The sequence below is a fragment of the Panthera tigris genome, chromosome C1, assembly GCF_018350195.1.
Source record: "Panthera tigris isolate Pti1 chromosome C1, P.tigris_Pti1_mat1.1, whole genome shotgun sequence".
NCBI lineage: Eukaryota > Metazoa > Chordata > Mammalia > Carnivora > Felidae > Panthera > Panthera tigris.
In genome coordinates this window covers 25,552,116-25,566,350 of record NC_056667.1, presented here as the reverse complement: position 1 = coordinate 25,566,350, position 14,235 = coordinate 25,552,116, and the positions used below count along the sequence as shown (strand labels likewise).

At 49.3% G+C, this 14,235-nt stretch overlaps 1 protein-coding gene across 1 annotated transcript in view; it reads left to right on the top strand.

Annotated features, from left to right (window-relative positions):
- CSMD2 (CUB and Sushi multiple domains 2) overlaps positions 1-14,235 on the top strand; it is a 538,353-nt gene that overhangs the window by 235,588 nt on the left and 288,530 nt on the right. Inside the window, 3 exon segments of the mRNA XM_042993830.1 lie at positions 941-1,018; positions 6,049-6,136; positions 6,839-6,963. Coding sequence (XP_042849764.1) covers positions 941-1,018; positions 6,049-6,136; positions 6,839-6,963 — 291 coding nt within the window.

Sequence of the window (14,235 nt, the reverse complement as noted above, 5' to 3'; positions counted from 1 at the left end):
GATGTACTTGGAAGGGTTTGAAGGATCCTGATAGATCGTGTGTGGGTGTGGGGGAAATAGACAAGTCAAGGATGCTCATACAAGTAGAGAACTTGAAAGGCATTTAGCCCAGGGTCCAACACATAGGAAGTGCCTGGTCGCAGTTGCCACTACCATTGCTCGATACCCATCTGAGAGGGGCTGGGTCACCTGGCAGGGGCCAGCTGGGAGGTGGCATGGGGGTCTGGGGCACATGCACCCAGCAGTATAACTGAAGATAGGATGAAGCCCTTAGAGGCCAGCAGAATGCCTTGGGGAATGGGGGCAGTCAGACACAAAGGAAGTGGATAGGTTCAGAGGAATGGCCTGGGAACTGTGCACTTTGGGCTCTGGTGCTTTTTCTGTGCTATGTAGCAGACTCCCGATGAGCTGTGGACTGGATTTAGAGATGAGATCAAAACCCAATTCAGTCATGGGGCCACCACCTGGATGAGCCAGGCACCATCTGCCAGTGACCTCCAGGACTCAGCTTCCCCTGGCCACAGTAGGTCAGCTAGTATAGGCTGGGCTCGGCAAAGCTGATTGGCTCTGCTCCCCATGTTCCTCATCCTCCTGGGACTAGCCCTGTCTTCTCCCAGTGATGGCAGGGATGTGAGAGGGCAAGCCTGATCTGGCAGGCAATTTTCAAGCCTTCAGGCATGTCAGGACCTCCAAAATCCCAATGGCCAAACCCAAAGTCAACGTATGAGGAAATAGACTCCATCTTTTTAATGGAAAGAACTATAAAGTCACATTGCAAAGGGTGTGGATACAGGGAGGGTGACAATTTGGTATATCCTCACCCAGAGGCACTTCTGGCTCTGACCCGCCCAAGCCAAGAGAGAGGGGATCATTCTAGAAGGACCCCATCCCCAGTCACAGATAACAACTTAAACTGTTTTTCCTCTTACCTCCTCTCTAGTCAAGAAGCAAATTGAGTTGAAGTCTCGAGGTGTGAAGCTGATGCCCAGCAAAGATAACAGCCAGAAGACATCTGTGTGTAAGTGTCTGCCTGCCGAGCCTCTCACTTGGGGTCAGACCCGCTGGCGCTGTGACCGCGGGGAAGCCAGATGATGCTGGAATGATTTCCCTTTAATCCTGCCTCCTTCCGTCCTGGGTTCTGCACATGGATATGCTGACCTATGGGCCAGTGAGCAGCCCCAGGGTCTGTCCTTTGCCTTCTCCTCCCCCTCCTCTCCCCACTTCCCTCCTTCCTCCTCTTTCTCCCTCACTTCCCATTGTAACTGCAGTCCAGGGAGTCATTACTGCTACATTTCTCTCTTTATTTTTCCTTTTGATCACTTCCACCTGCTAAGACAGTCCTCTTTCTGTTCCTTGCCTGGGAGTCAGTCACCCCCAGCTGGGATCTTGGAGGCTGCAGGGGCCCAAGTCCAGCTCCCAGGGCAAGACCCTGCACCAGGGTCCCTGGATCTGGCAGGGCAAAGAGCCGGCTAGAGGGTAGGCTCCTGTGCTCAAGCCTGTGGGGCAGTGCTGGGGTCTCTGTGCTTGGCCATGGGAAGATTTTGTGTATGGGAACATGTTTCTGCTATTGGTGTTTGAAAGATAAAATCCCAGTGGCTGGGGAATGGGCTGGAATGTCACCCTGGAAACAACGGATTAGAGCCTGTGCTAATGGGCTCTTAGACTAGAGCATAAGAAGGGGTTCAGGAAGGTTCTGGGCCACCCCAGAAGGCTGGACGTGAAAGCACTGGAGATTTTCCAAAGAATCCAGTTTTGTTCGAAGGTGAGTGTAGAGAGTTTTCCCTGGTCTGGGACCCCCCAGAAGACTGGCCTTCTTCTGCTCTACCTCCTCTGCCCTTCCTTTGCCTTTCTGCGTCTCTCTCCCTCCATTTCCCCTCCCTCCTTCTTCTGCATCCTCTCTGCTGTCCGCTCCTTCTGTTTCTCCCCTTAGTCTTAACCTCCTTTCACCTCACCTCTACATGCTCCCTTGCCTTGAGGTGCTGGAAGTACTTCCTGAGAGGGATGGAGAGCAGCCGGTGGTGGCTCCAGAGCTGTGTGCAGATGTGGGCAGGGAGCAGGGGCGGTGGGGGGGGGGGGGGGGGGGGGGGGGAGAAGCCGCGACCGAACTGGGCCTGGCTGTGGCATTTTCTCTGGTCTTTCAAGTCTCCACTCTCTGTCTCTGGGGACCATCAGCTCCAAGCATTCTGGCCTTGATGGCAGAGGGCAGCCAGGAGCCCTCTGCCACCAGCTTCTGTGGTGGGCTAGAGGAGCAGGGGAAGGGGTGCAGAGAGCCAAGGGTTAGGCCAGGAGTCTGCAGAGTAGGCTCCAGCCACGGCCCTGGCCCTCACAGGCTCATTGTTTCTATAGCCACAGGACAGCACACGAACTGAGGTCAGCATGAGTTCATTTCAGACTTTGCCCGGGAGCCAGAAGCAAACTTCAGGGAAATGGCCCAGAGTTTGGAGAGCAAGTTTTTATCCCAGTGTGTTTTCAGGTGACATGGTACCCCAGGCACTGGTGTCTCAGGTTCCAAATCTGTGAAATGGGATGCAAAACCTTACCCTCCCTTCTTCCCAAGGGTACTGTCGGATCTCACATGGGCCGTCTTGACCTAGGACTCAAAGAGGTCTGTGAACTAGCTAAAAACTACATGTGATATTGTGAGTGCATTTGCGGGGGGCAGGGGGCGGGGCATGCTTTTCAGTAGCTACTCAGAGGTGCCGGAAGCTCTCTCAGAAAGATGAAGAAATCTTATTCTAAGGAAATAATGCAGAGACTCTGGGAAAAAAAAATACACTTCTCTCTACTACAAGACACTGGTCTCCGTTCTAAGATTTCCTCGGGGAGGGATGGGCACACAGCTCAGCTGCCAAGGAGGCACCACCAAATGTCTGCAGGTGTCCCGCCCTTTGTGTTCTGCCCACATTCCCTGTGGACAGATGTCCTGAACTTCAGGCAAAGAGTGAGCCCCACTTACCTATCCTGGACCCCACTTGCTGCCTTCACGAGGTGGTCCGTGGGCACCACCGACCCCCGGCCACAGCCCTGACTGCCCATGTGTCCATGTCTCCTTCCCTTTGGGTGGGAGGCATGGCTTTTCTGAGTGTGTTGTGGGTTTGGGGGGTGAGGTCCACTTTCCCTTCTCTTCCATCCCTCTGTAGCCAACAGTGAATCAATAAGCAGCTGGTTTTGAATAGGCGGGGGAGGCTGGGATTAAGGAAAGAGAGGGGAAAGCCCTCTTGATGCCATAACTCAGACAGTAAAGTGTTCATTGAGACTTACCTTTGCCTGTTTCCTGGGGAGCCTGGAAGTCCTTGCTCTCAGTCCTCCCAGGAAGACAGGGCCTCGGGGGCAGGGGGTGTGAGCACTTACCCCTGGGCTGGTACCTTCCAGGATAGTGCCTGAGCCTTACTTCCAGGGGGCGGTTTAAGGAGTGGGGGGGCAGTGTTGGCTGCGCATGTGCAGGGCTGTGGTTGGGTACGTGGGTACTGCCGTGGCCTCTCCTCTCTGGTCCAGCTGCATCCCCATCCCAAAGCCTTTGCTCTGTCTGCTCCCTGGGTGGTTTGAGTACCGAGTGATAGGGCAGGAAACTGCTGTACCGTGTTAATGTGCTACCGGCTGGGCACGGTTCCCATGTGGTGGGCGCCGGGGACTTTGGGATGGGTGTGGTCCGTGGGCAGGGGTGAGTGGGCCAAGCCTGAGGAAGGCAAATGCTTAGCTGACAAGTCCTCAGTACCGGGTGGATCTCAGTGAGGCTGGCTTAGATAAAGCACACGCGCAGCTCAGGACTGACATCCTCATCTTCTTAAAACAGAGCCTTTCTGCCTCCCTGGGGATCCCAGAGGACCCGTTGTCTCCTTCCTTCCCATTGTTTGCAGAACACTGAGGCTCCGGGTAGCAGGAGCTTGCTCTGGGTTTGGAGACCGCACTTCCATCTTATTATCCCAGCCTGGAGGGTCCTGGACAGGAAAGTTTTGGAAGGAGAGGCTTAGCAAGGAAGGGGATGGTGTAGGGCTAGTGACCGCTGGGAGTGGCTGGCTTTACCCTGGCCCTATGGAATGTTGGAGAAGGGGAGGCTGCCCGAGAGGCCTTGAGCTCAAAGCCACACGGCCAGGAAGACACCGGGAGTCTGGCTTGTGTACAGTCTGTCCAGATCCCCAGGTCCCCTTGGCCAGCCACACCCTGCAGTACCTGGAGGTTTGAACGGGGTCTACACCAGCCTTCTAACTGTAGAAATGAGCTCCGGACTCAGTGAGTCTAAGAGGGGCTTCACAGGTCCCCAGGTGAAGAAATCCCTTGCTCCCTCCCCCCACGAGTTAGTCTTCCATGACCCCTGGTTATTCTTTCTTCACCACGTCCACTCCCATCCCTTCACATCAGTCCCCACCGCCAGGCACAACACTCCCCCGCTTGTCCCACAGGAACCGGCATCCCCCTGAGCATCCTACTGTGCCCTTCCCCCTCAGGACTCTTCAGTGGCTCCCCATCACTTTTAGGATCAGACTCTAACCCCTGAAAAGTCTGACCTCTGAAGCGTCACCCCCCACCCTTCCACGTCACTCAGTGCCCTCTCTCCTATTCTGGCCACACTGGGCAACCCTCACGTTTGTTTCCATGTCCTCGCTTCACCCTTCATGCTCCTCTGTTTGTCTGAACTGCCATTCCTCTGTCACCATGTGTTCAAATCCTGCTGTCTCAGAGGATCCATGTTAAATGGCACCTCTACTAGGCAGCCTTCCATTCTTTTCAGCAACAGAAGATGGGTCTTCCCTTTCAATCTCCCTGTGGCTGCCACTTTCATCACTTCCCCATCGTGGTTCTGCAGTTTGTTTCTATTTCACGTCTTCACTTGGCTGGGAGCTCCTTGAGGACAGTGGTCATCTCTGACATCTGACCGTTGCATCTCCTGTGGTATCTAAATTAGGGTCTTGTACACACTAGGTGCTCAATTAATGCTTGCTGTGCACTCATGTGCGGGAATGAGTGAGTGGGTGAGTGGGTGAGGACTGGAGCCGTTGCTCATATTGTGGGGCATTGAGTGGGTAGGAGGCACACGAGCCAACTCAGAGAATGTCGCTGCAGACCCCCCGTCATCTCTGTCTTGAGGGTGCTGTTGGGATCATGGGAGTGGCGAGGCCTTGAACGGAAGTCCTCTGGCCAAGCTGTGTGCCTGGCCCTAGCTCCTGGTCATCCCGAAAGCCAGGAATCCAGGGGTGTGAGAGAGTTCCAGCCTCATAAGTATGAGCATCTCGAGAACAGTAAGCCAGCAGAGGCTGGAGGGTTTCTACCCTGTCCACTGGAGACAGGAGAAAACTGTGTGTATCCGCCGCCCCTGACCAGGCTTCTCCTTTGGCAGAGATGACTTTGCACATGGTTGTGTAAACAGAACTCGGGTGCTGGCAAGTGTGAGAGCATCATACCATCTGCCAGAACCACCGCCAGGGCCATCTCCGCTGGTGCCCTTGGCCGGTGGCATTGGACAGGGGGTGCTCTGGTTATTGCTTACTCAGCTTGAGAAGGCGTCTGATGGGAAGACTTTTCTTGGCAGAAATATCCACTTTTGAGCTAAAGTCCCTGCTTTGAACCTCAGACTGCAGCTTTCTCGTACATTCTTTACCGTTCCTGATCACACATCCACCTTTTATTTAACTTTCTTTGAGTCATTTCTCCATTGGGGGCTGAGGTTGGGGGTGATCATCCCATCTAGAGTCACCACCCCTGGATCCGAAGCACAGGGTGAGGAGGTCACTGGGGGCTGAGGGCCGTCCACCTCTGGTCGCTGGGGTGGGATGAGGGAATGGGGTGGTTGCCGGTCTGGGGTGCCTGCCTCTGATCCCAAATGCTCTTGATGAATTTCACTTGGACTTGGCTCGCAAAGGAATTTGTCAAAAGCACCTCCCCACCTTACATGCTCGTAAAACCTGAGCCCAGGAGACCCCACAGCCCCACACAGCCGCACGGAGCAGGGCCTCATTCTGTCTCTGTGTCCACCCCCCCCCCTGAGCCACTGCCCCAGCTGTGCCTTCCTGTGATTACCCATCTCTGTTTGTGCTGTTTTTTGCCTTGTAGTAACTCAGGTTGGTGTGTCCCAAGGGCATAATATGTGTCCAGACCCTGGCATACCTGAAAGGGGCAAAAGACTAGGCTCGGATTTCAGGTAAGACCTGTTCTGGAACTTTCTGACTGCAAGAAGGGTGGGTGGCCTGGTTTGGGGGTGGGGGAGACAGGGGCTGATCTTCTTGGAGATACAAAGCAGAGGACAGTGTGGATTCAGGAACAGACACCTTCTGAGGAAGAACCATGGCCTCTGGCATTCTTTCCTGGGCCAGTCCTGGGAAGACTGCCTGTAGCCTTAAGGAGAAGGGAAGGGCCACAGCCTGCCAGCGTTAGCCAGCACACCTATCCCTGGGGTACAAGAACTGCCCTCATCAGTAATGACGTGACAGCAGGCAGCTTATGTCTCCCATAATCTGGAGATCCAGGGGCCCAAGATGGTGCATCTTGCAGAATTTCTAATAATCAAGGCATCTTCCCATAATCCTCCATTTTCATTAAAGTGTATGGGTATCATCCGCCCACTCTTAGCTGTCCTAATTGGTACTTATCTTAGAGCATGACTGTTTTGCTCAAAAGTCACCTTTTAACTCAATCCTAAAACCATTAAATGGTCCAAAAAAAAAAGACGATAAGGAGCAGATGTTCCTTTCAATGGAGACTTCAAGTGATGAAGCAGTGGAGTAGAGATTAAAGGCCAGAGGAGAAATAACGTTCGGTGTGGTACTTCTCTGTGGAAACGGGAAGCACTTGGGTGGGCCCGGCAGGCCCAGGGCTGAGCTCACAGACACGCCTTGTCTCCCAGGTTAGGATCCAGCGTCCAGTTCACCTGCAGCGAGGGCTATGACCTGCAAGGGTCCAAGCGGATCACCTGTATGAAAGTGAGCGACATGTTTGCGGCCTGGAGCGACCACAGGCCAGTCTGCCGAGGTGAGGGCACCCTGGGAAAGGGAGGCCGGCCAGGAGCTGGGCTGCGTGTGCAGGATGGAGCCCAGCTCCTGGTCCCTGAGGTCCAGGCTCTCATCCAGACGGGCCCGCCTCACACTCAGTGCTCCCCAGGCCTTGGGCTCTGGGTTCATTGGCTAATTAACTTACTACATTTAGTTAGCATCTTCTCATATCATGGCCTGTACTAGGATCGGGAGACACAGAGGTGGGGACGAGAGACATGGCCCCTGCCCTGCATGGACCTTACAGTCTAATGGGGAAGACCCATTGTAGCAGGTTGCTAACTCGTTGCACAAAGACATCACAGCTATACCTAGATGGGAAGGGAGGTCACCTTGTATGATGCCACCCCGAATCTCTTCATTATAACACATACACACCCCAAACCCTCCTTCTCAATGCCTTTGTTTCTTTCTACATACTCAGCAATAAACAGACCTATCAACTCTAGAAGAATGCTCTTAGCGAGGCAGGAGCAATGTGGACCATGATATCAGAACACTTCTCCGTGGGAATCTTCTAACCCCACACATGGTCGTCTGGTTCTCAAACGCCCTGCCACCCACATCCTCAGCTATCACATGGACTGAGGCTGGCCTGGCCTAGCCCCCATCCCCCAAATCTTAAAATAGTATCCTGAACGTTTTCCTTCACTGGGACAGGACAGCAGCTGCCTGTGTGGTAGAGAAGCCCCTGGCCTCATCCCCCAGGACAACATTAGCTGGCTTTTAATTTTTACTCTCTGTGTGCATCTCTCTTTTGTTTGTGCACATGACTGGAGATGGCTTCTTGGTGCAAGAGTAAGCAACCTCTCTGGAGTTGGTGAACAAAGCCAACAGTTGCTCCTTTTTTATTATTATTTATTTATTTGTTTTAAGAGAGAGAGAGCACGAGTGAGGGGCGGAGAGAGAGAGAGAGTGGGGGAGACAGGGAGAGAGAACACAGGGCCAAGAATGGGGCTTGAGCTCACCCGAAGTAAGGCTTATGCTCACCTGATGTGGGGCTCAAACTCACACACGGTGAGATCATGACCTGAGCCAAAGTCATCTGCTTAACCGACTGAGCCACCCAGGTGCCCCAACAGTTGCACTTTTGAGTGCCCCTTTGGAAAAGGAGGTGCACCGCCCACCATAAAGTTATATTTTGGATCCTTCCTAGTTTGAGAAGGAGATGCTTTGCCTCTCTCCAGGCTTACACACCAGGATGAAATTTATGCACAGAAAGGGATCCAGGAGAAAGGGCTTGGGTTGGAGCTGAGACCCACTTCCTTTTTTTCACGTGTTGATGAGTGATCTTGGAAGAGGGTCATGAAAACCCCTTTGAAATAAGCCTTAAATGTATTAATTCTCACTCAAGTTTGAGGCAGCCATGAGCCACAATTAATAATGTACTTTTTGTTCCCACTGATCTTGGCTATATTATTTCAAAGATTCCACTTAGCTAAGATATTTTTAAAAGCAAACCAAAGAAGAATCGTTAGGTATAACTCTCAGCTTTGCCACCAGCTAGCCATGGGCAATTTGGCAAATCATCTATTTTCCCTGAGCTTATTTTCTTACCTGTAACTGTAGATGATGGTACCTACCCTGCCCATCTTGTGTTAATGTGGTCAGATGGAGTTGTGGATATGGAAACATCGAATGAATCGAGAAGAGCTTGACAAGAAAATGAACATCCTCACTCTGGAACACCAGCTCTATAGGGCAAGGACTTTTGTTTTGTTCACTTGCCTTGAACAGGGCTTGGCACATAGTAGGTGTTCCATAACATATGCTGAATGGATGATTGAATTAATGAATAATCAGATAGCAAACACTCCATTTCCAGGGAGCCAAGAAACCAGCTGTGTAGAGAGGCATAGAGTTATCAAGTCTGAGGACCAAGGGAACCTTGGCCAATCTGTTCTTTCAAAACTCCTTTTGAGGAGCCAGAATAACAATGGCAGTAGTGGAATCTGATCTCTCCCAAGACTTTTTCATTGGTGAAAGACTATTCTCTTATTAACAGTGGTAGTTTACATGACTTTGCCCGGGGTAGGGAAGGGCTGGTGTTTCAGAAGGAAGTTCACAGTCAAGTGATCCACTTATCTTTTTCTCCAGACATGTTGTGTGGCCCACTCAGGTCATCTCCAGTGATTTTGACACACTGGACTCTAAATTCTCCACCACACTGTTAACTGAGCTTTTGGCTAAGCTTTACACATCCGTTCTCATTTCCTACTCTGCCCCTGGGAAACGGAGGAAAATCATGGAAAACAAAGCCAGTCAGAACTGCATTCAAATCCAGCCATCACCACTTTTTAGCTGGGTGTCCTTGAACTAGTTTCTTCTCCTCTCTGAATCCCCCGCCACCCCGCCCCCACCCCCACCCCCGCCCCGCTCTCTCTCTGCTAAAAGGCAAGGACTATAGACCATGACTCCATGGCATTACCGTGAGGACTAGACGAGGTGGTGGCTTTGAAAGCACTCCCTGGGAGATGATCCTGGTGTGCCTGCGAGGCTTGTGCACACTAGTGTTTAGTTTCAGTTTAGTTTCAGCGGCTGAGTTCTGTCTGCACACAGCTTCCCCCAGCCTGGGAGCACACCCTCAGCCTCTACGGTTCACAGATTTTTAGAAGTCTCTTCCCTCACGGTCTTGGCCAATCTTCCTGCAATCACACAGCTCAGGAGGCACACAGACTTTGATGTAGATCACAACTCTGCTGCCTATTAGGTTGCTGGCCCTGGACAGGTTCCTGCATCACATTTAGCCACAGGGCCCTCACTTGTGAATTAAGAAAACAAAACCTCCTCTCCCTAGTGATGGCGAAATTTAAACAAGCCATTTTATGGAAGGTGACCAGCACCCACTGTGGTGGAGAGGGGATTCTCAGCCCAGGTTAGAATGCCACTACCCCCTCCTGTTTTCTCTCTCCAGGGTCATTGGAAAGCAGGAAGAGATAGGCAAACCCTCCTGGGTTTGGACTTGGATGGCCTCCCCTCCGGCTTCCCTGAAGGCCAAGGGCTGAGACAGATATCAGATTCAAGGGTTCCTCTTATTTTGGCCGTTTTGAAAGTTTTTCCTTTAAAAAATTTTCTTGTTTTTAATTAGTTAGAATTACTATCATAATTGTAATATTTTGTTGAAGTTTAAGTGAACCCCACTTTAAGAATAAAAAGGGACAAAACTCTTTGAATTCCAGGATAGCTCCACTAATAAGCAGGTTATCAAAAAGATCATATTCTAAAGAGGATTCACCACTAATAACAGTGGTATTATTTTTCCTCTAATGCATTTAAAATATGATTTGATTTTAAATATTCATTTTCCACACAATTAATTCTACTAAAACATGGGGCCTGGCAAATAATAGGTTCTCAACAAATGTTGAAGGATGACCTGAATGAACCGGTGATTGAAATGAATGAGCAATATAGGACTGTGCCCTCATTTTGAAATTTGAAATTAGGTATTCACAGGTTTTTCTTTTCTTTCAGTCCCACCAAAGAAATAAGTTCAAAAAAAAAAAAAAAAGAAGAAGAAGAAGTTTCTAATTTGACTCCTAGACAAGTTTGATCATCCGAAGTACACTGAGGTCAACGTGAAACCTACTCATTCTCTTCAGCCCCAGATAGAGGCGGGGTCATAAAATATAGAGCTTGTGGGACTTATTTTACATACAGAGCCCAATATTTAAAAATAAGCTTTTGCAGAAGCCTAATAAATAAAACAGATACAAATGGAGCTTCTTCCATTGAAGTAGGGGAAGGGGATTTGGGGCTTCCCCTTCCCTCTGAGCAGCCTCTAGGCTACCTCAGAGGGACCCTGAGGCTCTAGGGAACACTGTTTGTAAGCCACTAATAGAGCGAAGAGGACCAAATTGACAACCAGGAGACCTGGAGGCCTGGTTTCTTGTGACCACAAATTGGTGTTGACAGAGAATAGGAACTGAGTACCAGCCCCAGATGAGATACAGTTAGTGAGCCATAGAGTAGATACTTGACAGAAAACCATACATTATTTTTTTTCCTGTGTGGAAAAATCAACTATTTGCTGTACAAATATATATGTATATACATACATATATATTTACACTTACTTGTGTATCTGTTTAGAAAAAAAGAAGCCTTTTTGGTGGATAGAACACCTGACTCAAGACTCAGAGACCTAAGTACAAGTTGCAGCCTTGCTGTTAACATACCATATGGCACAGGGAAAATGACCAAAATGCTCTGAATCATCTCCCTCATTCTCAGAAGATGGGAGTGGAAGATGGGAGTGAAACGTGGGAAATATGGCACAAATCAGCGGAATTAAATGCCATGAAAATTAACAGGTGGCTGTCTTCCTTCTTGGTGGCCTTCACTGGACCAGCTTCTCAGGCCCACTCCTTAAACACTAATGTTGTTCAGAATTCTGTTTTTATCCCCTCTTCTCCTGTCCCCTCCCCTCTCTCTCCTCTACCACTCCTACCCCTACCTTCCTCTCCTCTCCTTTGTAGTTATTACCCCCAGGTGACTGTGCCAGAATATATATATATATAGATAGATAGATAGATAGATAGATAGATAGATATAGATATACATATATAGATATAGATAGATAGATAGATAGATATACATATAGATATGTATATCTATATATATATGTATATATATAGATATGTATATCTATATATATTCGTACATATGTGTGTATATATATATTAATGATAAAGCTCCCATTTATTACACCATTTATACTTGTATAAAATATTGCAGTATGCATTTTTCATAATTTATTTGTGAAGAAAGTGGAAATATCCATATTTTATGTTTAGCTCAAGCTTAGAATGGTCAACCTTCTTGCCCAAGGTCATAAAGCTAATGGGTTGAGCTGTGATTCAAATCCTGACTCCAAAGTCTCTATCCTACTTGAAAATGGCACCTGTACATCCTTTGGAGTCAGTATACTGGATGGAACCACATAGAAGAACACCCTCTTCCCCCACTTTTTAGTAACTTTTATTATTATTTAATTGTAAACTCACAGACAATTTTCAGGAAATGTGCAAATGTACATTCTTTACCCAGATTTAGACAACTAATTTTGAGGAGTTAATGAACAAGAAGGAGGCTGAGAAAGATCAGTCAGAGAGGTAAGAGAAGAGCAAAGAGGCAACACAGAAGCCAACAAATGTGAGTTTCACAAAGAGAGAAGGAGCTGTAGGGTCAGATTCTCCAGAGAGGTCAAATGTAGCAAAGACCAGAAACCAACGCATAGGGTTAAGTGGCTCAACTGAGTGGCAAATGTTTGAAGTTGCCTCTGTGAGAAATTGTCAAAGAAGAACACAGATAAGGGAGAGGGCTAACTTGCACTGAAGCTTCAATTACCATGGAAACCATGAATCTACATGGTAGAATTCATCAATGGCAGATATAAGACTATTGAGGGTGTAAGAGTATTGAGGTCCAGACTGGGTAGTGAAGGAAGGGCCAGGTAGGGATCAGTAGGCAGGGAGAAATGAGGGAGCCAGAGGGCTGGAGGGGCCTATGTTAGGACAACAGGAGCATTGAAACCTAGTAACTCTGCTGCATATAGAGGCGACAGGGGAAAGAATGGAATGATGGAGTTCAAGATCTCACAGGTGGACTCTCCTAAGTCCCAGAACAGCAGGCCCTGGCTACGCTCATGGACATGGTTGACCTTGGGCAGGGACACCAGATCTCATGAGGAGGGGCTGGCCTCTGAAAGGCGAAGGAGCCATCTCTCTGTTGAAATCTGAAGGGAAGAAGTAGATGAGCACAAAAGCAGACAGGAGTGCAGATTTGGGGGCTGAGAGAGAGGCTATGCCCACCAGATGTCCTCTGTTTCATCCACAGAGACTAAAGCAAGGTCATCAACTGATAGTGTGGGGAGGCCAGGGGAAGGGTGAGAGGTATGGGGGCATGTAGAAGGCTTAAGTCTTTGAGAAGAGTGTAGAGTTAATGGCAGAGTCACCGGGCAATATCTAGGATTTTTGGGGGTGGGTAATCATGAATTAATAGTGGTATCAATCTTCCTATTCATGTGCCTTTCCTTTAGCAAAAATCTGTTGTATGGGGACAGGGCCTGGAGAATGTAGGTTGAGGGGTTCATCCATGATTGCTGTCATCCAGGCTGATAAAAGGAAAAAGGAGCCAAGAGACTTTGGTGGGTCTGTAAGAAAATGATCATAATGGTGGACCGTGGAATCAAAGTTAGATAAGGACAGAAGAGAGGATGGGGAACTTATGGCTAAAGAGAAAATGTTGGTGTCTGTGGGGTGAAATCTCAGTGAAGATCAGAGGACAGTTTCTTAGGGGGTCCAGCAAACATTTGCGAAAGGAAATACTGGGGGGTGGGAGAAAGCTCTCCACTGCAGAGGGCTGCAGGGGAAACACCAGCCTGGAGAGAAGGAGACAGGCTGCAGTCAAGGCAGGAGGTAGATGGGAGGTTTCGAATGATGTTGCAGCTACCAGTCAGGGTTTGTTTGCCTTGGAATTGGTGCTGGGAACCTGGTTTGAGAGGCCTGGGGAAAGGGCAGAAAGGAAGGTCAGTAGCAGGAGAGGTGGGGCAAGGCAGCATGGAATAGGGTGGGAATAAGATTTGGGGAGAAGCCCGAAGATCAGAGGCACTAGCATCTGGAGTAGCTCCCTTTCTGGTGCCTAGTTGTTTCAGTGCCAGAATTGGCTCTGGATCCCGGTGGTATCTCCCTAAGCTCCCCTGGGTTGCTATCTGTATAGCTTAGGCATGAAACGTCCTGGAGAAGTCTCTCATAGAAGTTATCCAGAAGAGCATTTGATGGGAAAAGGCAGATAGAGAAACACAAACATGTGTTTATTCATTTATTCAGACCTTGTCCGAACACCTACCATTTTGCCAGCCTGTGTGGGTGGCATCGATGAGCTGTCCATTTGTCGGTGGGATCCCAGGGTCTGGCTGCTCAGGGGGATGTCTGTCTGTCCACAGACCCCCGACCCTATCCAGACAGCAGAGGGGAAAAGTGCTCTATTCTGAACCTGTCTTAAGGTGCCCCGTGTTAACTGTCTGCACATTGTAATATTTAAGCCCTTCAAGCCCCTTAAAGTGGTAAATGCCTTTTGACCTGTTCTCTCTAATGATCTTCAGCATGTTTCAACAGAATGCAAACACATCTAATTTTCAGAAACAAGTACAGGATAAATTGAGTCTGAAGCTGAGGGCTTTTGAGGCAACAAAAACTGACTTTCCAGAAGAGGTATAAATGGTGCTTGCTAGTGGATCTGTAGGGATTTC